Source organism: Elephantulus edwardii, unplaced genomic scaffold, assembly GCF_000299155.1.
Source record: "Elephantulus edwardii isolate Elephantulus edwardi_28Jun2011 unplaced genomic scaffold, EleEdw1.0 scaffold00001, whole genome shotgun sequence".
Taxonomy (NCBI): domain Eukaryota; kingdom Metazoa; phylum Chordata; class Mammalia; order Macroscelidea; family Macroscelididae; genus Elephantulus; species Elephantulus edwardii.
The window spans coordinates 29,425,064-29,452,869 of NW_006399751.1; the positions used below are offsets into that span (position 1 = coordinate 29,425,064).

The 27,806-nt window shown below is 35.3% G+C and overlaps 1 protein-coding gene across 1 annotated transcript in view; it reads right to left on the reverse strand.

Moving 5' to 3' along the window:
* ZNF804A (zinc finger protein 804A) overlaps window positions 1–27,806 on the reverse strand; it is a 351,093-nt gene that overhangs the window by 44,521 nt on the left and 278,766 nt on the right. Inside the window, exon 2 of the mRNA XM_006878775.1 lies at window positions 11,871–12,014. Within this exon, the coding sequence (XP_006878837.1) occupies window positions 11,871–12,014 (144 nt within the window). The remainder of the gene's footprint in view (window positions 1–11,870; window positions 12,015–27,806) is intronic.

Consider the following 27,806-nt stretch of genomic DNA (forward strand, 5'->3'; position numbering starts at 1 on the left):
TGCGATTGGCACAGGACAGAGCGGAGTTTAGGGCTGTTGTACATAGGGTCGCTATGAGTCGCAGGCGACTTGACGGCACATAACAACAACAATACATGTGCATATGAATTGAATTGTGAGCCCCAAAAATGTATGTTGTTCTTCTTGTTGTGTATCATTGAGTCAGAACCAGCCCATAACTGACCCTCCAGTGGGTTTTCAAAGCAGTTAAATCATATGGGAAGAAACTGCCAATCTTTTGCCATGAAGCAGATGATGGATTCCACCCACATGCATTTGGGATTACAGTGCAGTTTTTTGTATATAATGATATGATTTGCAAACTGTAATTATCCCTCACAGTCTGATAAATCTAATAGCTAGAGGAAGATTAAGGGTGGAATGCAACATGCCCTAAACCCATCCAAATCTTAACGGGTTATGTTGTTGTTGTTGTCATTAAGTGCTATTGTGTCATCTGTGAGTCATAGCGACCATATGTCCAACTCTGAACCTTACTGTATCTTGAGCCAATTTCATTATCTCGGACATCGCTGCCCTATTATCCCAGTCACTGCATCAAATAATCTCATCCAAGATCTTCCTCTCTTACGCTGTCCCTCCACCATCCCAAGCATGACGTTCCTCTCCGAGGACTTCCGGCAACATTCTCAAGGTATGTCAGACAGAGCTTCAAAATCTTTGCCTCCAAGGAGCAGCCTGGTTTCACTCTTTCCAGGATCAACTTCTTTGTTTTTAGCAGTTCATGATATATTCAATACTCTCCTCCAGCACCACAACTCAAAGGTAAAAATTTCTTCTACCATCCTTAGTCTTTTCCTAGTTCTCTGATGCATAGCAAGCATGCATCCCATGGATTAGATCAGACATACCTTAATCTCTAGACTGATACCGTTGCTCTTCAGTACTCTGGAGGGGTCCCTGATAGCAGAAGTTTTAAGCGCAATTTGATAATCTGCATATAGTGGATATATAAAAGAGCAAGGGCCATGTGAGGTGTGTCATACCCGACCTTTACCAACTTTATGGAGGAAAACTCTCCTGGTCTATAGCATCTATAACAAAAAGCCAATCCCATGAGGTAAGAAATGTCCTCCACATACCTAGCCTCTTAATACTCATCTCAACACAAATTTTAGTGCTTTGGTGAGTCCAAAATCCTATGTGATACCTCATAGACCACAAAAAACCAAATCGAGAAAGCCAGAAGGCTAGCCTTCAAATAATAACAGAATAAAGTCAAGACATTTACCAACATGTGTACATAGGCACCTCAGTCTCAAGCCTCATGGCTCAAGTGTTCCCACATGTTCAGCCCTGCCAATATTGGCTTTCCAACCAATAGGCCAACTCTCACTCCTATTGCCCCACCCCACTCCTCGCCCAAGTTCCATCTCACATCAGTTCTCCAGTTCAGCCATTGCTGCTGCTACCATCCCAAAGTGTATCCTACATTTCACCGGGTTGAGGGAAGAATTCTCTCTTCTGGTGGGGATGATCTTCCTATTCCTACCACTAGAACTATTCAATTTATTGGAAAATCTATCCAGTCCTCTTGCAGATTGTTGAGACTAGCCCACCCACTCTTTGTAGAATGGTAGATAGCCAATATTTTTGTGGATAAGCAACCATGCCTCACTTGCATGGTATAGACCCTCCCCATTGTCAGTCTTCTATGCTAGAAAATCCATAATGAGAGACAATCTCCACAAGAGAGTATCCCTAAGTATGACTATATACTACCTTATTAGAGGAAAAAAGTAAAGTCAGGTCAGTCTGTCTTTCCAATCCCAGTTGCTACTTGAGAAAACTCTGTGATAATGGGGAAAGCCAGCACACAAGGAGGTCTCCAGGGAACTCTAGGAGCACAGAAGCATAAGGCAACGAGATCTTTCATTCACAACTGACAGAGAGGGAGGGCTCTTCTCTAGTGGTGACATTCTGAGTTTGGATTTCTAGCTTCCACATATTTGCTTTTCCTTTATCATCTTCAATTATTTATCTGGCTTAAAATGTGTTTTCCTAAACTATTTTAAGGGCCAATAAAAGGGAGAAAAAAAGCTAAGATAGAAACAGGGAGTTCTGATTGTCTAGTGAGTAGGGAGTAGTCCTGCTACCTCAAAGTGATATCTCTCTGGTAGTTCAAATTCACCAGCAGCTCCAGAAAGCCTCATAATCTCCTTCTGCATGATTTACAATGTCTGAAATCCCACTGAAATTTCAGCTCTGGGTAAGTTCCAACTCAACAGTAATGAGCAAATGAATGACTGAGTCTCCTAAACAGCAAGAGAATATATTTCTGTTTGTTTAGCTATCCACCTGTGGTGTCTCTGTTATAGCAGCATCATATATATACAGACAATAAATACAAATATGTGTGGGTGGTGGGGGACACTTAAAGAAGACACTCTTACCTCAAAATTCCATTTTTTAAAAGACTACAGTTAGATTGAAGCACATACTACAAGTGAAATCCCAGAGAAAATGTTTGAGTGGACTGAATTGTTACTTTATCTATGTCGTATTTTAATCAACATTAGGGTATTCATTGCAGATGAATATTTATACAGAATATATATATATATATGTATATATATATATGGTGCTTTCCTCCACTTTCTGATCAGTAAGCTGCAATTATATTATGGGAAACTTTCAAATTTTGGAATGAAATGTGTCTTATTTCTAGAAATACTAGTCCCTGCAGGAACAAAACATTCCAACAGCCTGACCTTGACATCCTTTGAGGTAGAATAAGCAGCAAGCCACAGCTACCAAACCTTGACCTGCTGGGTGAGGGTCATTTGAGTGTCTTTTGGGAGGTATTTCAGCCACATAGACATTGTTAAAGCAAAAATCAAGATGTTTAAGTGACTGCAGCAATAAGGCAATCATTCCCTTTTCTATCTCTTCATGATATCAATGTGACAAACCTCTTACAGTGAAAATAACTCTGAATTGCTCACAGGCTGCCAGATAAGAGGACAGACACAGTGAGGCTTAACTTTAAGGGCAAACGAGCAGGTGAAATGGTTTAGAGTAGGTGAAATGGTTTAGAGTAAATGCTTTTCTTTCTAGCTGATGTTGAAAATTCCTCACTTAAAAAAAAAGTAATCTCTCAATGACTAGAATTCAGAATGATAGAAAGTCATTGTAAATTCTTTTAATCATCCTCTTTACATAGGACAGAATTAAGTGCAAAGTGTGGACTGCAATGAAATACACAGTTGATTATTTATGATGTGCACATAGGCCTAAACTATGAACTATAATTATTTAGAATTCTAAACTTGTAGAGTCAAAAAGGCCAATGAAAATTAGGCAGTCCAAACCTTCTGTTTACAGAAGCAGAATCAGAGCCCTGGGGGAAAAAAGGTAATAGGTAATACTATGGACAGAAGGCAGTTAGTGATGAACTCAGTAGGAAATACTCAGGTTTCCTAACCCTTCAAATATATTTGCTGTACATACACATGTGTATTGACATAGTTTTCTTATGAGGAATATCTATAGAAATAGCATACATACTTGACATTTTCAGAATTTCAGTAAAGATTCCCTCTATCATTCTAGAGTTCTGTCAAGTATATACCAAGTATGAAGGTCAGGCTTATTCAACCACTGATTTTAAAATCCTAACCTCTTTGCACTCAAAATTCATTGCCTTTAAGTTGGAACCGACTCATAGCTGACCCTCTGGCAGATTTCAATTAGCGGTAGTTGGCAGGGGAAGAGACTGACCATCTTTATTCTACTGAGCCACTTTAGGGTTTCTTCCTTTACTTCATTATCTGTTATTTACTTTCTGTGTCTTTTTTTCTATTGTCCTTTCTATTGGGTTATGTGCTCATATTTTTCAAATAGTATCTGAGTATCAAAGCATATTTTATGGGTCTTGCAAAAATCTATTAACAATTTTTGGCTTTTTTTTTAACTTCATTGAGCATTTCTTATAGATCATTATTTTTAGGTATTTTAATACATGGCAAATCTACAACTATTCATACTTCCTGTGGGAGCTCTGGTGGCTCAGTAGGAAGGAACTGTGTTGCTTTCTATGGCTTATTTAAGATATACCCACACATCCTAAATTAAAAAAAAAAAGTTATATCTACATTTCCTTTTGTTATTGCGATATCCTTGTATACACTTTTCTAACATTCACTTTATATATTCTTACATTTTAAACTCTTTACCTCATCTGACATTTGTTTTGTGTTTATTTATTGTAAGCACAACACCCTACACTCTACACAACCCAAGTTGTCTTTATTTGTGTGTCATCCTTGCGCAGGGGCCATGCTAATCTTCTCTGTATCGTTCCAATTTTAGTATATGTGCTGCTAAAGTGAGCACCCAAGTTGTCTTTATTATAATAGGAAGTTATTAATCTATCTTTTTAAAATACATGTACAAAATTTTACCTTAATCTGTGACTAGTCTCCTCTTTAGTAACTAATTCTTTGATTTCAACAATTATTGTTTTGCAGCTATGAAATGTTTCTATTTGAATCTCATGTAAGGAATCCAATAACTAAGTAAGTGAATGCTGTTCCTACTCCTGGTAAATTTACACTCTCTCTTTCTCTTTGCAAGGGGGAAAGTAAGATCTAAATGAAGGCCACTTTTTTCTCCCTGTAGGAATGTGTCTACATTTCAGTTGGAATCTAGGGGCAATGATTCCATTATCATGTTTGTTTTGTACCATTGAGTCAACTCTGACTCATCGTTACCCTATGAATAATAGATCAGAGACGTATTCTACCTCGTATGGTACTCATGACCTCTGACATACTAGAGGCCATTGTTACAGTCAGTGGGTTAATTCATCTTGCTGAGGTATTCTTCTCTTCATCTGACCCGCTACCTTTCCAAACATGATGTCTTTTTTAAAAGAAATGGTTCCTCCTGATCGCATACCCAAGCTACGCGAGACAAAAATGTCATTATCTTTGTCTCAAATGAGCACACTGGTTCCATTCCTTCCAAGACATACTTGATCGTTCTTTTGGCAGCTCATGGAGTAGTCAGTATTCTTTGTCAATAGTATAATTCAAAGACCTCAATTCTTATTAGGTCTCGTTTACTCATTTTCCTACTTTCAGATGAACAGGAAGAAATAGACTATAACATAGCTAAAAGCCTGAGTCTTTAAAAAATCTTAAAGTGTGTAAATTTCTATCCAACTTTTATTTTTTAGACTGCAAATCTCCAAAGTGTATTTACATGTAATTTGTATATTACTTCATGTCCAGGTGGTTAGTTAGGTTATTTTTTTTTACATAGAAAAATATTGTACATAGAAAGATATTTAATCACAATACAAATATAAAATTTATCAAGATTAAATGATTGTATATGCAAAATACCTTAAACAGAGCACATATGTGTGCCATTTAAGTTGTTGCTATTAGTGTAATAAACACTGTTCAAAGAACAATTCTTTACGAATCTGGAAAGTATTCAAACAACAAATCCATCTGAAAATGGTCATCATATAATATTTCATTTTAAATGGTATTATGCTGTTTGAACGTATTACTAAATCATTTTAGTAATGATTTATAGCATTAAATGTCTACTTGTCTTAAAAAAGGTAGCTTATTAGAAAAGTTCAAAAATGATTTTGACGGTAGCACTTTGCATTGTTTAGAAGGAAAGTGATTTGGTGTTTACACTGTCCAAGATGTTGCACTAGATGCTATGAGGAACAAAGGAAATACAAAATAATCTCTGACTTTAATAACCGTAACAACAACAACAATTCATACAAACAAAACAACCCAGAAACTCCTTGTTGCTGAGAAGGAGCTGACTCACAGTCGGTCCTCCACTGGATCTCTGAACTGTAAATCACGCAAAAGGAGGAAGCCCTTCTTTTACCCAAGGGGTAGCTGGTGGATTCTAAGTGCCAGAAAGGCCCTGCTGTTTTGAGTTGGCAGCATAACTCCCGACACACAATGTTATTCTGCTCTTAAAGAATTACTAAAGTATGTCTTTGGAATTAGGAAGTAAAAAAAAAAAATCCAAAGCAACTTTAAGTTATAAATTATTGTGATCATTCACATAGTATTGTTTTTCCTCTTTAAAACACTCTGTAGTAATATTTGTGAAAAGCAACTGAGAGAGGTTTTGAAGTTATACAAACAGCATGTGGATAAAAGACACAGCATTTTTCTTTCAAGGTTAGAGTGCAAAAGCAACACATACTCTGTTAGAACATGAATTTGTAGAGGGCTGAAAGTTTGCAATGTTTTTTGTCTACATGAAGCAAAACATGATTCCTCACTGGAAAGCCTAACTATGTAGGCCACAGTTTCAAAGGCAAACTCTCTGTGTCATCCCCAAACAATATAGAACAGACATTTTAGTAAGTGGAAATTATAAAAGCGAATTCAATCTTGAACATGTATCATTCCCAAGTACTGTGTTAAGTGTATTCCTGTTCATTTTCTCATTCAGTTTTCCTACAAGAAAAATTCAACTAAACGAGTCCTTAGATATTTTACTCAAGACCATATAGCTAGCAAGTGGCAAATGAGATCTCATTCTATAACTAACTCCTACTTTTCCTCATTTATTCAGTGGCCATTGGGAATTATATCTCTGGGGCAAGACTAGGGGGTCTTCATAGTTTTTAATTATACACAAGAAATTATGGCTTACCTCCATGAAAGAAAATGTTGCTAATATGGATTATGCATTTAGTTCTTTTACATTGATCTTTGCTATGTTGTTAAGAGCAATTGAGTTGACTACTACTCATAGCGGCCTGTGAACAATGGCTCTTAACCCTGACCTATCTGCTGCCGTGCTGACAACCTCTGACATTATTTAACTCACCTTTATAAGGTCACCATGTCATTCCATCCATTAAGAGTCTTCATCTTCCTTATCCCTATATTTTCGAAGCATTCTTTTTTCCAAGAAATGGACCCTTCTAACAATATGCCTAAAATAAGTAATGAATCATATGTGGCTTGATGGCACATAACAGCAACAACAAAAGAGGAAGTTTTGATGGCAATATCATTAGTTGTTTAAAAATAAAATAGATCCATAGACATATATATTTTCTGGAATGTTAAAATTCATTTGCAGAGTGGAGTATGCTCAGGGTGGGGGTGGGGAGATGCTGGAGGATTGTTTATCAATGAAGGAATTTTACTTTCCAAGAAGAGTGAACTGGGGGTGGGGGATGGGTGGGGAGAAAAGAGCAACAATTAATCAATGGAAATCCAAAATCCCTGTAAGTGTTCATTGAAATTAATAAAAAAAAACAACCCACCCAAAACTATTTTCTTCAACTATTACTGATATTTGTCCTGTAAAAAGATTCTAGAATACAATTTCTCATTTGGTAAATCTGTAAAAGCTATTTCACTGAATTGACAACTTTTATCTGACTCAAAAAGAACAGATTTCTTGTTATTAGGTATTAATATTTCATTTTGTATACTTGATATTTGGAAGTGTGCATGTATGTCCAGAGTATGGTATTAGTTATTATTTTTCTTTAATGAAGAATGTTTCTTTTGGCTATTATGTTACCTTGGAGAGTCAAATCACTTAGGTTTTTTCTAGTTCTAAATTGACCTCATAGGTAAGGAGGTGCATTGCCAACCCAAAGGCAGGTGATTTGACTCCACCAGAAAGTTAAGCATTCTCCTCCCATGTGATTAACAGCCACTGAAAACCTGTTGGAGGGTTAGTTATGAGTCATTTCTGACTCAATAGCAATTAATGAATGTGTGAGTGAGTGAGTGAGTGGAATTGTGACTTAGTGGATTTGACTCATAGTGACCATTTGCACATTAGCTCTAAAGCCTGCCCTATACTGAGCCAATCTCATCATCTCTGACAGACTTAATCCCATTCCTCCAGTCACTGAGTCAATTCATCTCATACCGGTCATCCTCTCCTGTGCTGTCCCTCTGCCTTTACAAGCATGATGTCCCTCTCCAAGGACTGAGACCTCCTAACCACGTGCCCAAAGCATGAGAGAAGGCGTGCCAAAATCTCTGCTTCCAGGGAGCAGCTTGGTTTCACCCTCTCCAGGACAGACATGCTGTACTCCTGGCAGTTCATGGTATGTTCAACATTCATCTCCAGCACCACAGCTTAAAGGCACTGATACTTTTTCTATCATCTTTAGTTATTGTCCAACTCTAGAATGTATAGCTAGCAAATGTAAAAACCATGGCCTTAGTGCCCAGACTGATACCATTATTCCTCAATACTCTAGAGAGGTCCCTGACAACAGACTATCCCAATCCTACTTGTCTTGTGATTTCTTCACTGCTCGTGCCAAGAGTATAGACTGTGGAACCAAGCAAGCTGAAGTTATCAACAATCTCAATCTCTTCTCCATCCATCATGAAGCTGCTAAGTGGCTCAGTGGTGAGAATCTTTGTTTTCTTGATGTTGAGCTTCAATCCATATTGAAGATTAAATTTCTGTTGCAAATGCCTCATGTCTACTTCAGTTTCAGCAAGCAAAGTTGTGTCATCTGCATAACACATGTTATTAATAAGTCTTCCTCCAATCCTGATGCCACATTCTTCTTCATAAAGTCTAACCTTCCAAATTATCTGTTCTGTATATAGATTCAAAAGGTACAGAGATAGGACGCATCTCTGATGCACACATTTCCTGATGTTGAACCATGTAGTGTTTCCCTGCTCTATTCTAACTACTGCTTCCTGGTCAAAATATAGCTTTCACATGAACACACCAAGTATTCAGGGATTCCCATTCTTCCCAAGGTTAGCCACAATTTGATGTGATCCACACAGTCAAATGCCCTTGCATAGTCAATGAAACACAAATAGACATTCCTCAGGTACTCTCTGCTTTCGGCCAAGATCCATCTAATGTTGTCTATAATGTCCCTAGAGCTATGGACTCTTCTAATCCCTGCCTGCACATCTGAGAGTTCAGTGCTGATGTACTATTCTAGTTGTTTGGGGTTTGTTTTGTTTTTGTTTTTAAATTTTATTAATTTTAATGAACATTTACAGAGATTTTGGATTTCCATTAGTTCATTGTTGCACTTTTCTCCCTGTCCAACCCCCACCCCCAGTTCGCTCTTCTCCTTGAAAAGTAAAAGAAAAATTCCTTCATTGTTATACAACCTTCAGTAGTATTTACTTGCGTGTGATACTAGTGATACTGTTTGATAATTTCCATACTCTGTTGGGTTACCTTTTTTATGAAATGGGAATAAATACAGATCTCTTCCAATCAGTTGGCCAGGTACTTGTTCTCCAGATTTCTTGACATAAGATTCCTCTTAGTAAGTATAAATTCCAGTGGCATAAACTTCACAAAACTAAACCAAGTGCTATTGTATTGATTTTTTGTTTCTGGTGTCCCTATAATTCATAAGGTGACTGCCTTATTGAGTTTCCAAAGTTGTAATCTTTACAGAAGACTTTGAAACACCTGTCTCCTATAGCGTAGCTGAGAGGGGATCAAAATCTACTATTGATTTAGCAACAGAGCTCTTTACGACTGTGCCACTTGGACTCTGACCATGAAAAACAAAAGCTATTGGTTCACTTAAGTTAAAAAAACAAAAAATTAATGATGCAATGTTATTGTTTGTTGTTGTTATGTGTCATTGCTTGTGACTCATAGCAACTCTGTGTACAACAGCCCTAAATCTGCTCTGTCCTGTGCCAACTGCACTGTCTCTAACACTCCCATCTTGATTAACCCAGTCACTGAATCAATCTGCCTCATAGAGGGCCTTCCCCTCCTGTGCTGTCCCTCCACCCTCCCAAGCATGAATCCCTCTCCAATGACCAGTCCCTTGTTACAACATGTCCAAAGTATGTTAGAGGGATCCTCAGAATCCTTGCCTCCAAGGAGCCGCCTGGCTTAACCCTCTCCAGGATGAATCTGTTTGTTTTCCTAACAGTCCATGGTACCCTCAATACTCTAATTGGTGAAGGTTAGTTTTGTCCCTATGAAACTATAGGAAATATCATGAAGTTATGCAAAAAATGGAAGAATTGAAGGCAAAATAAATAATATATACTTTGTTCATAACCATTTATCTTGATTATTAACCTCATAGTCTTTCGTATCTAAATTATTTTAATATTAATAGAAAATTAGTGCAGGTTCAGGCACTTAAAATTTTATTTTTACTTACCATCGGAAGGAATACTGTGATATTTCTGAATGATAGATAAAATAGAATACTTTTAGATTGATGATAACTAATACTGATAAGAGATGGTAATATGTTGTTGTTGATGCCATTCTTAAGTGCTGTTGAGTTGCTTGAGACTCATAGCAACCCTATGTACAACAGTTCTGCGCCCTGCTTTATCCTTTGCCAACTTCATCATCTCTGGCACACCCAGCCCAAAACCCTCAGTCACTGAGTCAATCCAACCCATCTCCTCAGGTCTTCTGTTCTTGCATCTTCCCAAGCATGATGTCCTTCTACAAGGACTGGTTCTTCATTGCAACGTGACAAATTATGTCAGACGGAGCTTCAGAGTCCTTGTTTCCAAGGAACAGCCTGGTTTCACCATCTCCAGGATGGACCTTTTTTGTTGTCCTTGCAGTCCATGGTATATTCAATAAATTCTTCTCCAGCACCCTAACTCAAAGGCGTCAATTCTGCTTTTATTATCCCTAGTCACGGTCCAATTTTTCTGATGCCTAGCAAGTAATTGTGAAGACCAGGGCCTGGATCAGGCACACCTTAGTCTCCAGACTGCCACTGTTGCTCTTCCGTACTCTGGAGAGGTCCCTGATGGCAGATTTTCCCAACACAATTCGTCTTTTGATTGCCTAGCTGCTGGTGTCAAGGGAGTTGATTGTGGAGCCAAGCAAAATGAAGTTGTTAACAATATCAATCGCTTCACCATTTATCATTATACATGTTAATATAGCTCAACAATATATAAAGTTATTCTGCTAATTACAAGCGAAATACATAATAATAAGTACAAGCCAGATATATAAGCTTGTACTAAGTGCAAAGCAAGAAATCTATTAATAATATCAAATATTATTATATTTTAAAAAAACAGCCAACCAACCAAAATTATTATTTTAGATGCACCATTACAGAGGTTATTAGGGGGAAAGACCTATGTTGAATTTGTAATTGGTAGATAAATAAGAATTTTAAAATAACAAACTCATACTAAATCATTAACTCCTCCCATACAATTTACTCTCTCAGAAAACCCTTTGGAGGATCAGCTATGAGTCGATTCCAACCTGAAAGGACACAGCACATTAAATCATAATGGAACACTGTTAGCATACTAATGCATCTTTATTTTCAAATGTGAAGTGCTTTCTATAAAGAAATATGCAAAAAACTATATTCACATTGCACAAATATAATTAGCTAAAATACTCAAAATAATTAATCTGGAAACATAAGACTTTTCGACTCTAGAATATTGTTTTCAGGATACTGTCAAGAAGAAAGATTTGGCAGTCCATTAGGTAAGGAGTTGTGCTGCCAACTCAAATGCAAAGCATTTCAAAACCACAGTTGCTCCAGGGAGAAAGACAGGCAATGTCTTATCACGCATTTACTCTGAAAATTTGCCACTGGTTCACTATGAATCAGTTCTGAGTCAATGACAAGGAGTTTGTAGTTGAATGAATGATTAAAGAAAGTGTTATTTTTTTTCCTTCGAATATTTTTTCAGATCTTGATGCACTTTAAAGACTGTCTTTTAAAATAAATCACTTAATCATCAGCATAGAATTACACATTGTTAAATATTTTATGGCAAAAAAACCCCAAAATATCATATTCTTAAAATCTATATAATTCAAGTTACTACTAGAAAATCAGCATTTCCTAATAGTTTGAGATATCTGTTCCTTACCTGCTTATGTGCATGGTCATAAGAATTAATATGATTGTCAAACTCCTGATGCTTATAGTACTGCTTGTCACAGAGTTCACAGTAGAAATTGGCCTTTAGGTCCTCCAGAGCCTTTGCTATGGTATTTTCCTTCTCAGCATAGTCCTGGAGAAAGAAATTCCAAAGAAAGAAACAATTAGCCCTCCCCAGAATTTAGATTATTCTGACAGTTATCAATATAATATTTAGTTATTAACAGACTATAACAAGGAAAAAATAAAGCAAATAGCAACAAACTCAAATAAAAATAAATTATGAGATAGAATATGCAAATGATTAATAGAAGAATTCAAAATAATGGAAAGATAATACAAAACAGATACAAAGAAAAATGGTGATTTTTTAAATAGATAAGTTCCTATTCTATTAGAGCACACAAAAGTAAAAATCATATAGATATGCCGTTTCAGCTGTTTATTTTTAGTAATAGCCTAGTGAACACAAAACATCAATGCCTAACAACACCCAGTATGGGTCCTCTTTGAAGATGTTTTCATTGAATAAATAAATATTCACGATTTTATTTGTATTTGTTTCTTAAAATAGTTCTATAATAACTTATAATAACCTTAGTTGGTTCGTATTTGAGGAAATGTTTTCATCTTGATCTAGATCAATTTAAACTACAATTTAAAATACAGGGTCTGGTCTTTGGAAAAGTGGATACTAGTTGCATACTTCCTCACTAACTTAAACTCTATGAGCTGTTTTCATTCTTAAACCATAAAAGAAAATTTTTCTTATGCTTGATAAGCATGACTAATATTTTACTATATAATTAAACCCCTGAAAATGGAAAATATAAGTCATCTTGAGCTGAGCTTAATCCTAGGCATAGATTTTATTTCCTAAGATGTGTTGCCAACCCAAAGTCACATACACAGTTTGGTCTAGATTTCCTCAAAAGAAATATAAGCAATTTCCTCAACTGTGATTTACAGCCTCTGAAAACCTGCTGGAAGATTAGTTATATATTGGTTCCAACTTAACAGCATATAACAATGACAAAATTTTTAACTACTTTAAAAATAATTATATCCTCCTCGATGATATGGTAAGACAATGTCTTAGTCAATGAGGTATAGAGAGAAAATGATATTGTCCTTAAAGGCAAGAATTGTAGGACATTTGTGTCACATTCAGTGGACATGTTATGAGAAAATGGACAGTCCTTAGATAAAAGCATCATAAATGTAAAAGTAGAGGGTTAAAGAAGGAGAGAAAGATCCTCTAGATGATGCAAATGAATGCTGACTATAACTTCTTGTGAGGGTGGTTCAGGATCATGCAAGTTTTTGACTTGGTTAATATATAGACACAAGACTTGGTGTCAGCTCGACAATACCGTAACAATAACAGACACACAAGTGTGTATAGTCTTCTTTGTTTTAGTACCACTTATTGCTGGAAATACATAAGATGTACTTTTTTATTATAGTATTCACAAGAGCTCTCAAGAAAACTCCAATGTACAGTGACAATGCATGCACTTTCAGCTGAAAGTAGAAGAGGCTCCCTGAAGAATGTCTAATTTACTGTAAGTCAAACGATGTCAGGAAATGAAAGCAGAGTGTGATGGTTTTTACGTTTCAGGATTAAAAGAGCACTATATTTCTTTCAAGAATAAAAGAACAGTATGCTGAAATTGAGGAAGACCTGAAGCACTTGCTGCAGAAGATCAAGGATTACAGCCTTCAATGTGGATTGAAGTTCAACATCAAGAAAACAAAGATTCTCATCATTGGGCCAAGTGCAGCATCATGACAGACGGTGAAGAGATTGAGATTGCTGACAGCTTTAGTTTGCTTGGCTCCATAATCAACACTCTTGGTACTAGCAGCCAGGAAAATCAAGAGATATTGCACTAGGAAAGTCGGTTGTCAGGGACCTCTCCACAGTACTGAAGAGCAACAACATCAGTCAGGAGACTAAGGTGTGCTTGATACAGGTCATAGTCTTTGCAATTGCTACTATGCATCAGAGAGCTAGACAATGACTAAGGATGATAGAAAGAGAATTGATCACTTTGAACTGTGGTGCTGGAGAAGAGTTTTGAATATACTGTGGACTGCCTGGAGAACAAACAAGTTCATCCTAGAGAGGGTGAAGCCAGCCTGCTCCTTGGAGACAAGGATTCTGAAGCTTTGTCTGACATACTTTGGGCATGCTGCAAGGAGGGACAGGTCCTTGAAGAAGGATATCATTCTTAGAATGGTGGAAGAACGGAGAAAGAGAGGGAGACCATTAATAAGAAGGACTGATACAGTGACTGGGGTAATGAAGTAAGTGGGTTGGAGACAGTAAAGTTGAAACATGATAGAGCAGATTTGAGGGCTGTTATTCATAGGTTCACTATGAGTCGCAAGCAACTTGACAGTACATATAACAAAAACAAGTGTAGAAACAAGAATATTATAATTATAGAAAATTACAAGCCATTTAATGTAGCATGAGAATTTGGAGCATATTCTAGTGGGCTATGAGTGACTCCTGATATTGGCAGGGAAAGAAATTAAGGATTTGCTCAGAAAATTAAGATGTCTGTCCATACTAAGAAGTATTTTATAAATACTGATGGAGAGGTCAGCAAATAAAGAAACTGAACAGCTTTATATTGTAGGGAAATAGTCACATCTACAGAATAGAAAATGAAACAGAGATGAAGTTAGAACTAGAAACAACACAAAAATAATTTGTTTATATTTTATAGAAAGATAAAATAGTAAAAAGGGCAACAATGAATACACAAAGGATGGGAAGGTCTTCTGAGTTCTGACAGGACAGTACCACAGGAAGGTGAATTGATGAAAAGGAAACCAGGTAATAGTGTCATGTAAGTGATGGGCACATAAACCAGTTGTTTCAACATTGATGGCAGACTGAGAGACAATAAAATCGATAACTGTTCTGAATATACTTAAGAGTTAAATTAAAAAATATGATACCGTAACTCCTGGGATATCTACTAAATCAACACAATTGTTGGTGAGTTGTTTATTAAAATTCATTGTCTTAAATTTAGATATGAAGTACTTAATATTCTCTTCTTAGATCTTATTTAACGCATTTATTACATTTCCTTTCAATCAGGTTCAGATGACTTTAGAAATTACAAACCAATATGTTATTACCATCAAATAATAAAATAGTATACTAACTTCAATATATGGTAAGGCTTCCAATTAAAGTTACTATGCCTATTCCAGAAATTGATTTTTCTTCCTCAAAATGTAGTTAAATAGTCACCTAATAGTAATTTAGATTGTCCTGGTCTGTGACTCAATAAAACCAGGCATCAGTAGAATCCTTGGATCACAAAAGATTTTTATGGATTCTTTCAGGGTAATGGAGAACTTTGCACATTTTTAATAATGCATTTTTCAAAGCAAAGGTTTCTGAAGGTTTGTATGTTTGTTAGGAGATATAGCTCAAAAAGATGCTCACAGGAAACTAAAGGAGATAAAAGCAGTAAAGAATCACTCTAAGTAATATGTGTGTCTATATAATAAAAGATTTTCAAAAGGAAAAGGTAGATCCTAAATTCATTTTAGACTAGTACCTCTACTTTTTAAACTCATAATTCCGTTTTTCCCATTCTTTAGCTTTGAACAAGAATTGTCTTGCTGAGAATAAAATAAAGTAAAATAATAGCCCTTAAAATTTTTAGCTTTTATACATTCTTAGAAAATATTTTCTCAAAGAGCAAGCATGGCACAGTAGGTGTCACATTACAGGGGTTCCCAGATGCCTTATAAAAATCATAATACAAGCATAACTTCCAAAATAGGAGAAAAAAACTATCTAAGAACCTGCTGTCCCTCCTATTAGTCCCAGCAGATTCTGCCCCGTGGTTAATTCTGCTTCGTCTCCAACTCCAAGTAGGAGTGCTGGTGTGTGCAGTTGATACATTGTTAACACAGCAGGAAAAGCCCATTTGGAAATAATCATATGTTTCAGGTATCCAGAAGAAAAGAAGTATTTTGAAAAAAGAAAAAATTTGACCTAAAAAAAACCTTACAACTAAAATTTGGATGAAGATGACACAATGAGAAAAGAAAGGTCATTATGATTTACTGACTGTCACAAAGGAGCACTTTACTCAATGTATCTCAGTAAGACAGTATTAACTTGAGTGAGAATTGTTATCTCATTTTAAAAATATGAAAGCAAAACACAGTAATAATACTTTGTTCAAGATCCAAAATCTTATACTATTAAATAGTGGGGTCTGACTTTTATTTGGCTCTTGCTAAGCTATCTACTAAAAGTCTTTCTGGTTTATTTAGATGACTTGGTAGTGACTTAAAGAATTAATAGGAAAAATATGTATCTGCAACACGGACACAGATTTTCAAACAAAAGTTTCATAAAAAGAATTCTTTTTACAAGTACAAATTGAATTAAAATTATGGTTGTTTTCATTAGCTATCAAGTTGACTCCAATGCACAACCACCTTGCATACATCAGAAAGAAATGCTGCCTTAATACGCCATGATAAAATAGGAATTGTGTTCTGGTGGTAAGAGGAAACCACCAGTTTTAAGCTGGAAAAAGGATATAGACTCAATTCATGAGAGTATGGATTACAAATTTCTGAAAACTTCTTTCTTTAAACATAAAACTTCATAAAAAATTATACCCAAATCAATGTGTAAGGGGGAAAAAAGAATCTGTTACAAAGATAAATATATATATATATATATATATATTTAATAGAAATATAACAAATGTGGTACCCAGGGAAGGGACAGAAGAAATGACGTTGAGCTGTGTGTTTCTAACTTTTTAGGACTCTAAGAACTCCCTTTTTACTAGTGAGACTTTAGCTCTGGTGGAATTATTCTGGTGTCACAAAGGTATACTGTTCCAATTCTTCAGCTGCTCCACAGAGAAGGAAGGGCAATCTCCTCCTGTGTGATTGATTGTTTCTGAAAACTTCCTGGAGGGTGAGCTTTGGGTTGGTTCCAACTACACAGTACACAACAACAACAAGGAATCATTTGAAAAATAAACACAAACCAAACAAGAAAATAAACAAAATTTGCCATTCTTCCTTAATAGGTCATGGTTTCCACTTTTTAAATTAAAAAGGACAATTATTTTAAAGAATTTATGGGCAACAATTTAATGGCATGTCTTTCTGCATTACTAAATTGTGCTCAAATTTTATTATTGCAAATATGATGATATTTAAATACAGAGGCTTGAAAGAGAAACCAAATTCAAAATGTTCCTTAATTGTTGTTGTTGTTGTGTACAGATACGGCAGAACTGATTCTCCAGTGGGTTTTGAAGGGCATAAATCTCCTAGGGAGAGACTGCTCATCTCCCTCACACAGTGCAGCTGGTGGGTCCGAGCCTTGTTTGACTTGACTGCACAGCTGCTTACCACTAAGTTATCTGAGCTCCCGTTTCTTCAATTAGAGTCACAAATAATTTCCATTTATTTAGCCTCTAAGCAATTGTATATTAAGTATTTAGAAAATGCCTATGTCAGGACGCATATGCTCTCCCAACAGCATCTCTGATAATTATCAATCACATTTGTAACTTTTCCTTTACATATGAGACTGAGAAAACCAGTAAAACTTTTCTCTTTTCTACCATTTGTAAAATGAATATAAACTCTGTGCCTTTTCCCAAGGAAATACTAAATAGCAATGACAGAATGGAACATAAAGATTCTAAATGTCTGAAAATGTCCTGTTAGAATTTTTTTATCAGATATATTGGTAGTTGGAGTTCTGGTGGCCTGGTGGCAAGTATATGTGCTGTAATCCCAAATGCACATGGTTCAAGGCCACTCGCTGATCCCGGGAGAAGGATGGACAATCTTTTCCCCTGAACTTAACTGCCTTTGAAAACCCGTCAGAGGGTCAGCTATGGGTCAGTTCTCACTTGAAATTACACAACAATAGCACTGACAGGTTTTTGAGGAAGCAGGTTTGTCAGAGACTGTTTCCATTACAGGGAAATAAAACATTTGCCAAGAATATTCCAACTGAGTTAAAAGAACTTGAGTTACGTTACCAAAGAATTACAATTTTTATTTGCTTTTATATTAAAGGGTTCAAATTCTCCATTTTGATCAAGATTTTGACCAGTATTAACTGAATTGTGAGGCCTGGGTAACATTTTTCTTTCCAATTCTTACTTATGAAATTAAAATGAGATTAAAATAAACCACTTTGATGATTTATAGGTCACTGAAATGATAAAGGCTGTTTAAAAGTCCTACAGAGTATTAGAAATGCTTAGTTGATTTTGTTTCCTTGAAACTGCTTATTATTCTATATATGGTAAGATTGAAAAAACTAAATTTCTTTCTCAGCCATGTGTAGTTGTCAGAGAGTTACAATTTCAAAGTAATCATTTTAATAACTGGGAGATCAAGATTCCATTACAGATATGGAAGCTGTGTAGATAGTAACAAAATATGGGTTAGTATTATATTAATTTTAATTAAAAATGCAATCAGTTCCATGTGTCAAGCCTTAATATATTGACATTTTCTCCTATTTCTATTGTTCCTCAAACATTTATTTGTATTGCAATGGTGAAAGCATCAACACCTGTGTTTCAAAAGAAAAAAAACAAAGGAAAAATGAACTTGACCTAATATTAAGGCAAGAAAAATTATAAAGCTTTAACAACCTATGGTGTTTTTTTTCTGTAGTGTTTTTGTTTAAATATACTTTTAACTACTTCTGTGACTTCATGAAAATCCAAAGTGTATTTTGACTACTTTTGTAACTTTTAGCTATGTCTGTGACTTCATGAAAATCCAAAATGCGTTTTTACTGATATAAATTGTACATGAAAAAGAAGTATTTAAAAACACAGCACAATACAATAATGTGTGGAATGAATTCAAAGTTCTCTAAACTAAATTCTAAGTAGTTTCCCTACTGATTTTTTGTACTGTACAAATTTAAAACAAGGGTTGAATCCTAAAGGAACTATATATGAGTTGGTGTTACTTAAGCACATAGCCAAGTCCTGCTGTGCCCATAATTGCCAAAACAGAAGATGCTTGGATATCCAGGACCACCCACTGCCCAAAGTGCCACATTGTGATAGGCACTCACTAATTGGTTATGGACTGGAGGAATGGAATGGATGCTTGATTATGATCTGAATAAGAGAGGACAACTTGCATAAGTAATTGGCAAAGCTCAGTACACGTTGATGATCTTTAGGTCACTGAAATGAAAAGGCTGTCTAAAAGTCCTACAGAGTATTAGAAATGCTTAGTTGACTTTGTTTCCTTGAAACTGCTTATTATTCTACGTATGGTAAGATTGAAAAAACAAAATTTCTTTCTCAGCAATGTGTAGTTATCAGGAGGTTATACACCATTTCAAAGTAATCATTGACTTTTATAACTAACAGATCAGGATTCCCTTTGTATTCATGCTGTTTTCCAAGAATCTGAAACTCAAAGAACATTTTTCAGCAGGAAGTTAAACTGTTTCCAAAACTGTACTCTTTTCATTGCCATCAGTGGCTGTCATTGGACTGTTGTTATTGTGGTTGTTATTTTGTATTTAGAGAGGCCATCTTCACTTCTGAAGATAATTTTTAATCTCAGAGGTTGAGTTCCTAGGCCAACTAGAATCTCTCCTAATTAATGTGCTCCAAATCTGAATATGCATATTGAAGATTCATCTGATAGAATTCAGGTTCTAATTTTTGGAACCTACAGTTGGAACTGAGGTTCTAAAATTCTAGTATGATCTACAGCTGGATTCTAGGCTGACCCTAGGTAAAACTCCTGTTACTGAAATGTAACTTAAATATCAATACTGCAAATAACTTAGGCATGAAATGGGGTCGGGATTTTTTCACTTTAAACACAGTTTAGAAATAAAATAATTTTGTCACTTTCCTTGGGTAAAACCTCCACAGCATAACAATAATCAACAATATTCAGCAAAAAGATAGCAGAATCAATGATCAGATAACAACTGTTCTAAATAAATAGTAATAATGCAAAATTACGACGTTGTAAGACAAAAATAAAACCTGTTAAAATTAATTTAGTTCTAATTCTCAAATAGAAAAAGGGAAATTATTCACTCTATTTTTAATAGTAGCACACATGTTTATTTGTCAATAATATCCTAACACACGTAGTCATATGTCTAAACAAACAGTGCTGTTCCTTTAGCAAAATCTTGCTTTTACTTGTCTTGATTTAAAGAACAAAATTTTCTAAACATTTTTTTCTTTTTCAAAGTAGCTCTCAGAAATTTAGGAAATATCCTGTGTTTTCTGTCAATATATCCTGGAAATTATAAAGAATTCTTCACTGCAGAGTTCTATTTTTTTAACAGAGTAACTGTATTTTTGTTTCACTACTCCTCTAGCTTATTTCCACAGATTGAGGCTACAGTAAAGGGGAATTTATATTTTATCATGTCATGAAAGTATTTCCAGTGCTTTGGGTAAAAAAAAAATATAGCCATTTGTGCACTTGAATTGGTTTCATAATCTACTAAAATTTTCCTTTTCTGATGGAAATCTTCCCAGTGCTTCTGAGAACCAATTTAGTTTGTAAGGAGAAGATGGAAGATGACTCACCATGAAATACTGATATTGAGGTTTTAGTCAGTAGATATTGCTCTCAATGCTGTACTAACAGTTTTATTTTTGAATCTAGCTTATCACTCTAGGATTGCATGATGGATTGGAGTGATTAAATTACGAGTTGAGTTCTATCTCAGCATTCAAGAGTATCATTTCTGTGCCCAGAGTCCTTATTTTAATCACCTCACAGGAAAGAAAGCTATCCGAAATGACAAAATATTCAGGTAAATTACTTCCATCTATAATCAAAGTAAGAATTAAAACTTTGAGCCAATATAATGTCAAAGATATCTCCAGACTTTAAGCCAGAAGACAATTTTTGTGTTATTAAACTTAGGAGTTGTTAATCAAGCATATCACATACTATATCTCCAAGTAAGCATTTCTAATATTTTAAATTTTGTTTTAAAATAAGAATTCTCAAAAAATTTTGGCACATTTAAAAGGGTACTTATGAATTAGAAAAATATTGAATATTACATTTTATTGGTAAATTGTTGCTATTTTTGTTGTTGATTCTATCAAGTTGAGTATAACTCATAATGACCCATGAAAAAAAAGGCCTGAATCCCTTCAACAACATCATCATTTATCAAAGTTCACAGAGTTTCCAGAGGTATGCTACTTAGGAAGTGGATGCCACTCCATATAATTGTGACATTATTTACATAATCAATATCTACAAGATAGTATCAGATTTAAGAAAGACCTTGATTATTATTTAAGTTAAAAATATATTAATCTTCAGATAATCTTAAAAAATCTATAATTTTCTAAAAAATAAAACAATATTCTTCCTTATTTTTAGATCATATTGTACCCTTGAATTTATTTTTGTCGGTGTAAAGTAAATGGTAGCTCCCCCAAATATCTTATAATCAAACAAAAATACATAATTGTTTTAAAAAACAGAACACAATTTGCAATGCACATTCACTGTCTCACAAAATACCCTTTGAGACACTGATTATATTGTTTGAACCCTATAATAGGACAGCACCTATTCTCAGCAACAAGCAGATCAATAGAAAATTGAATCAAACATTCATATTTCTACATACACATAACACAGATCTTGGGTTTTTGTTGTTGTTTTTTAACGTCTGCAACCATAGATGTTTACTGCAGATACATATAAATAAAAATCATTATTGACCATTTCATTCTTTTTTTTTTTTTTTTGCATCTGTCAAGATGTTGCCTATTGGTCCAGACATGAGAATTTTGGTGTTCTGAACGTTAATTCATATTTAATTCATATTGAAGTTGTTATCTTGATTTTCTGTAGTAAATGTTTCATGTCTTTTAATTTTCTGCAAGATTATGTCTTCTTCATAAAACAAGTTGTTGATGAATATTCCTCCAATCCTGATGCCATCTTCTTCATAAAAGCCAGCTTCTTGAATTATTTGTTCAGCAAATAGATTGACTAGGAATGGAGAAAGTATATAAACCTGTGACACACTTTTACGGATTTTAAACTATGACGTGTTCCCTTGTTCTTTTCAGTCAACAGCTTTGTGGTATACTCCAACAAGTGTTTAAATGAACAGATGCAGCCCTGCACAAGATTACTAATCATTGAAACAAATGTAGAGAATAGCAACTTGGTCGCCTGACTGAAAGAGATACGTTATTTTCCTATTCCAAGAAAAGATAATCCAATACAGTATGTTGTTGTTGTTATGTGCTGTCGAGTGGTTTGCAACCCATAGCGACCCTATGCACAACAGCCCTAAACCTGCTCCATCCTGCTCCAACCGCACTGCCTCTGACACACCCATCCCGATTATAATACAGTATAGATATTGTTAAACAATATCATTAAATCACATGCAAACAAAATCTTACTGAAGATTTTTAAAAAACAAAGAGAACAGTACACTGACTGAAAACTTAGGAAAGTCAAACCAGATTCAGAGGACACCGTGGTATGAGTGGTATAATTTCTGATGTCAGATGGACATTGGCTAAAAACAGACAATACCAGAAAGACATTGTATGTGTTTTATTGACTTTGCAATGGCACTTTACAGTATAGAACGTACCAAATTATTGCCAATATTGAAAAGAATAGGAATCCTAGAAAGTTTAATTGGGCTGATGGGAAATTGGTTTATAGAGGTAAAAGTATTTGACCAAACAGAATTCTTCATAGATTTTCCTTATTCATTGACCAAGTTTCAGATGCATATAAAGCAATTAAAATTACCATAGAATCAGACACACCATAGTTTTTGAACTGACATTCTTAAGCTTTAGAACTTTCAAGATGTCCTTGACTATTAATATAACGTATTGATCTCTAAATTTCTGATGCCATGGGTGCTGATTGTAGATACAAGTAAAAGGAAATCCTTAACACTTCAACATTTTTCTATAATGATGTTTGCTATTTTTCCAGTAGTAAGGATTTGTGTTTTCTTGATGTAGAGATGTAATTCATATTGAAGGGTGGAGGAACAGTGCAGGGGAGGAAGACCCTCTATGAGGTGGATTGATTAAGTGACTGGGGTAATTGGTTTGGGAGTGTTAGAGACAGTGCGATTGGCACAGGACAGAGCAGAGTTTAGGGCTGTTGTACATAGGGTCGCTATGAGTCGCAGGAGACTCGACGGCACATAACAACAACAATATAAGCGCTCAGACTCTGTTGTCCTATCCACTAGTCTAAATATGCTCTATAATTATTGAACAATATGACTAATACTATATGCAAGCAAAATCTTGCTAAAGATTATAAAAAACTACTAGAACCATGCATCAAGGAATGTCAGAAATACAAGCTGGATTTAGAAGTGGTCATGACACCAGGGACATCATTGTCAATATCAGACAGATATTGGCAGAAAGCAAAGAATACTAGAAGAATGTTTATTTGTGTTTTATTGACTATGCATATTCATTTAACTGTGTGGATCACAACAAACTATGGCTAATGTTTAGAAGAATGGGAATCCCAGAACAACTGCAAAAACTATAATTAGGACCAAGAAGCAGTCATTTGAATGGAGCAAGCAAACACCAAATGGGCCAAAATCCCTACGGTCTGCACTATGTAGAAGATTCAAATTTGCTTTCTGAATGTGAAGAAGCCATTGGCTGGCTTCAGGTATTGTTGGGGGGCCACTGAAAAAATGGCAAATGGGTCTTTTTGGGAATGGGTTTAATATAATGAAGGTTGCAGAGATGTTGATATATGTTCAAAGTTATGGATCTCAAAGAGTTAAAAAGTATTATTCTATGTAATGTTAATTTTTGAAAGACATATCAAGAGTGTGTATATTAAAGTGATTTTATATATATGTATATATATACATAAAATTAGACTTTTTAGAATACATAATATGTATTCCAACGAAAAATCATTAATATAATTTTTTAAGGAACTCTGGTGGCCTAGTGAGTAAATAATAGGGCTGCCAACATAAACATGAGCAGTTCAAAGGGCTTTTCATAATAATAAATATTACATGAATGTCTATAATTAATGACTTTGAAGACTGATTGAAAACTTGATTGGTAATCACATTTGACACCTTACAACTGACATATTGATTAGCATATTTTTTAAGTGAACTAGTAAAATCCATGATGTCAGGCTATGAATACATGATCAATACAATTCCATGTATACTTGCTAAGATTAAATGGAAAAATATATAAAATTAAAATAGTCTTCCTGGTGGACTAGTTCAATAGGAGTTGAACTGCTGCTATCCCAAAGACCAAGCCTCTCTGGTGGCTCAAATCCACCAATGGCTCTAACAGAAAAAGATGTGAAGTCTCCTCAAGGGTGATATACAACTTTGGAAACCACCTGGAGGATCAACTATGCATCAGGTTTGACTCAATAAGAACTGACAGAGAGAACTTAATTAGTTCTTAGGTGATTCCATTTATTGTTTTTTCCCGCAGATTTACTTGCAGGCATGTAGATTTGGTATGAAATAATACAAAGATTAAATAATCACAGCAGGCTTTGATCACATAATGTCTTATTGAAGGCTCTTCTGAATTTTGGTTTATAAGATAAGCTTCAAATAAATAATCAAGTGAGTCTCCAAAGTGCCTATTAATATAGTTTCAAGGACCTATTAATAAATTGTGAAAATAAAGCTGCCTGTGCCAGGTTAATTAATGAAAACAATACCAAAATATCTTGTCTGATTTGTTTGTTGGTAATTCTAAGCATAGATATGAAGTTAGGGAAATAAAAGAATTTCATTTATTGTTAAAGATTCCACAAATACAAAGAGAAGCTGAAATTCACTAATTTCTATATATTTTAAGGAGGAGAACAAAGTGACAAGAAATTTAATCTTGTCAGCTTGTTCTCTTTATATTAATAAGCAAATTAGTAGGAGGCTAAAAAGGAAGTATTTGCTGCAGAAGATCAAAGACTACAGATTTCAACATGGTTTACATGTCACCATCACGAAAACAAAAATCCTCACCACTGTACCAACATCATGAAAGATGGAGGAAAAAATCAAAAGACAAGTTACATTGGAGAAATGTGTCATGGACCTCTCCAAAGGCTAAGGAGCAACGATGTCAGTCTAAAAACTAAGGTGAGTTCAAAGGAAGCCATGGTCTTTTCTATTACTTACTGTGTATCTAAAAGTTGAACAATGAAGAATGATGAAGAACAATTAATATATAATAATAATAATAAAGAGGAAATGATGTCATTGAATTGAGTTGATGGAGAAGAGTATCAAACGATGCATGTATTGCCATTTATTTTGGAGGAAGTGCAATCAGGCTGCTCCATAGAGACAAGAACGGTGAAACTTCATCTCACATACTTTGGCATATTTTCAGCAGGGGTTAATCCTTGGGAAAAAGACATCAAGTTGGGAAAGATGAGGGGTTTATAAACGATAGGAAGACCCTCATCTAGCTGGCTTGACATACTGTAACAGTGGGCTGATGCATATAAGACATTGTGAAGATGGTACAGAATGGGGCAAGGTTCAGATATTGTTCACAGGATTTCTAAGGGTCGCAGTCAACAATACAGTTTATCTCTTCTCCAAATTTATGCCACTTTTTCAAGTAGTTTTTAAACATCAGAGAACAAAATTAACCTGTGAATTCAAACAGAATCTAGAGGCAATCTCTTAATATACAGGCTTATTAATAGCCAACTTGGTAAGCATTGGTATCTCCTCACTACTGCCCCATTCAACTTTCTATTCAGTCACACTATCATGACCATGTTTCTCTTTAGTTAAGTTATTCTCCAACACCTCTCTTTATTTTCCTTTGGGTACAATAGTTCCAATATTGATAGAGAATTTTTAAGCTCCAGGACTTATTCATTGTACTTTAACATAAATGTACATGATTTTATTTTTTATTTATGTCAACCATAATTTCTCCCTAATCCTCTAAGAAATACTTTCTAAGTGCTCAAGAGTACATTATTAAAAAATTATCATATTTGAAAATTGACATGGTGTACTTATGAAAACACATTGAGAGGGAGAAAATTGAAAAAATTTGGAATATGAGTGTGATTTACACAAAAATACTGTATCTCTGTGTGATTTATATTAAAATATGGGGAGCTCTAGTGGCCTAATAGCAAGGAGCTGTGCTGCAATCCCATAGGCACACAGTTTGAGGCCGCAAGCTCCTCTGCAGAAGGATGGACAGTCTCCTCCTGTGTGATTATTTGCCTCTAAAAACCCTGCCAGAGGGTCAGCAATGGGTCTGTTCTGACTCTCTGGTACACAAAAACAACAATCTAATGAACACTCTTTTTAGTCTTTTTAAAAAATTGTGATGTGAGGGAAATGTTTATGCAGTGGATTGATTTTCCATTCATATGCAGTTTTATGCGATTACAATATTCACAATGGAATCACAGTGTTCCTGCCACTTCTCTGATATTTTCATTTCTATGTGTCCTCTATTTTTCTTTGCCTTCTGCGTTATATGGATAGGCAAATACTGTCCTTTTGATTTTGCTGGTTGACTTTTCTAAAAAGTATCTCTGTTATATTACTGTTCAGTTATTGTTTGAGTACAAGTTGAGTTGCAGATACAAGTTTTGTTCCAAGTTTGGATAGTAACAAAGCTCCAGAGTTGTTGGTTTTTCGTTTTGTTTGTTTTTTTGTACCATCAATCAAGTAGATTAATAGGAAGCCTGAACATTTCCATGGTTTTGAGTTTTGTTCCACGGTTTATATCCATTTTGCCATGAGCTTATACAAAACAAGTAAGGACAGATGGACGCAATCCAGCTCCACAAAGGGAATTGTCCCCACCAATAACATCTACAGTATAAAACTGAACCTATAAGATCAGACTTGATCCCTCACTCTCCTGCACCTATTTCTATTAATCACTGGGTTTGATATTTGTTGCAAATAGACCACACAGACTTCACAGAGTCTCAATTTTTACTTAAGTTGTGAGGTTTATTACGGAAGCAGCTTAGGAGATGAGTGAGGCAAAGGATACAGTGAAAGTCTAGGTTTAGTGAATAGAAGTCCAAAGCCACATTAACAGCAAGACATAGTTCCTCAATTATTTTAGACAGCTTCTTGGTCAAGAAGTGAAAGTCCAAGATCAGTCCAGCAACACAAATGCCAGAAAACTCTGGTTTCCTCAATCATTCAGTAAGCTTTGTCTCATATCTGTCACTGAAAGAAGTTCTTCCTTCAATCATCCAGTAAGTAAAACCTTTAACTCTGGCTCCTTCTCCAAGACTCCACCAGGCTATGCTTCACCACTGTCTCTCCACAGCCTTCACTTATGTTAGTTTTCTCTCTTATGTTGGTCTCACTGCTGTTGATGATGTAGACGACGATGATAGAGGGTGAACCATTTGTCTTCAGTTGAGGCAGCTGGAGAACATGTCCCCAGGGGAGCTAAAGGTGGCAGGTAAAGCCTCAAAGATTCATTTTACTTACATGTTCCCACTTGGTAATATGGTCAAGTTTAAGCAATGGATAGAAAAGTGAAAAAATAACACCACGTCTTAAAAAACATTTTTGATGGCTGATATTATTTAAGAATAAATTTCAAACTCCTTGGTTTTGTATAATCTTTAACCTTGGCCTCCTCACTACACAAAAAAACCTCTTACAATCCAAATTCATGAAAGTATTTGCAGATACCAATATAGATGTTGTTGTTGTTGTTGTTGTTATGTGCCGTCGAGTCGTTTCCTACTCATAGCGACCCTATGCACAACAGCCCTAAACCCTGCTCTATCCTGCGCCAACTGCACCGCCTCTGACACACCCATCCCTATTACCCCAGTCACCGAATCAATCCATCTCATAGAGGGT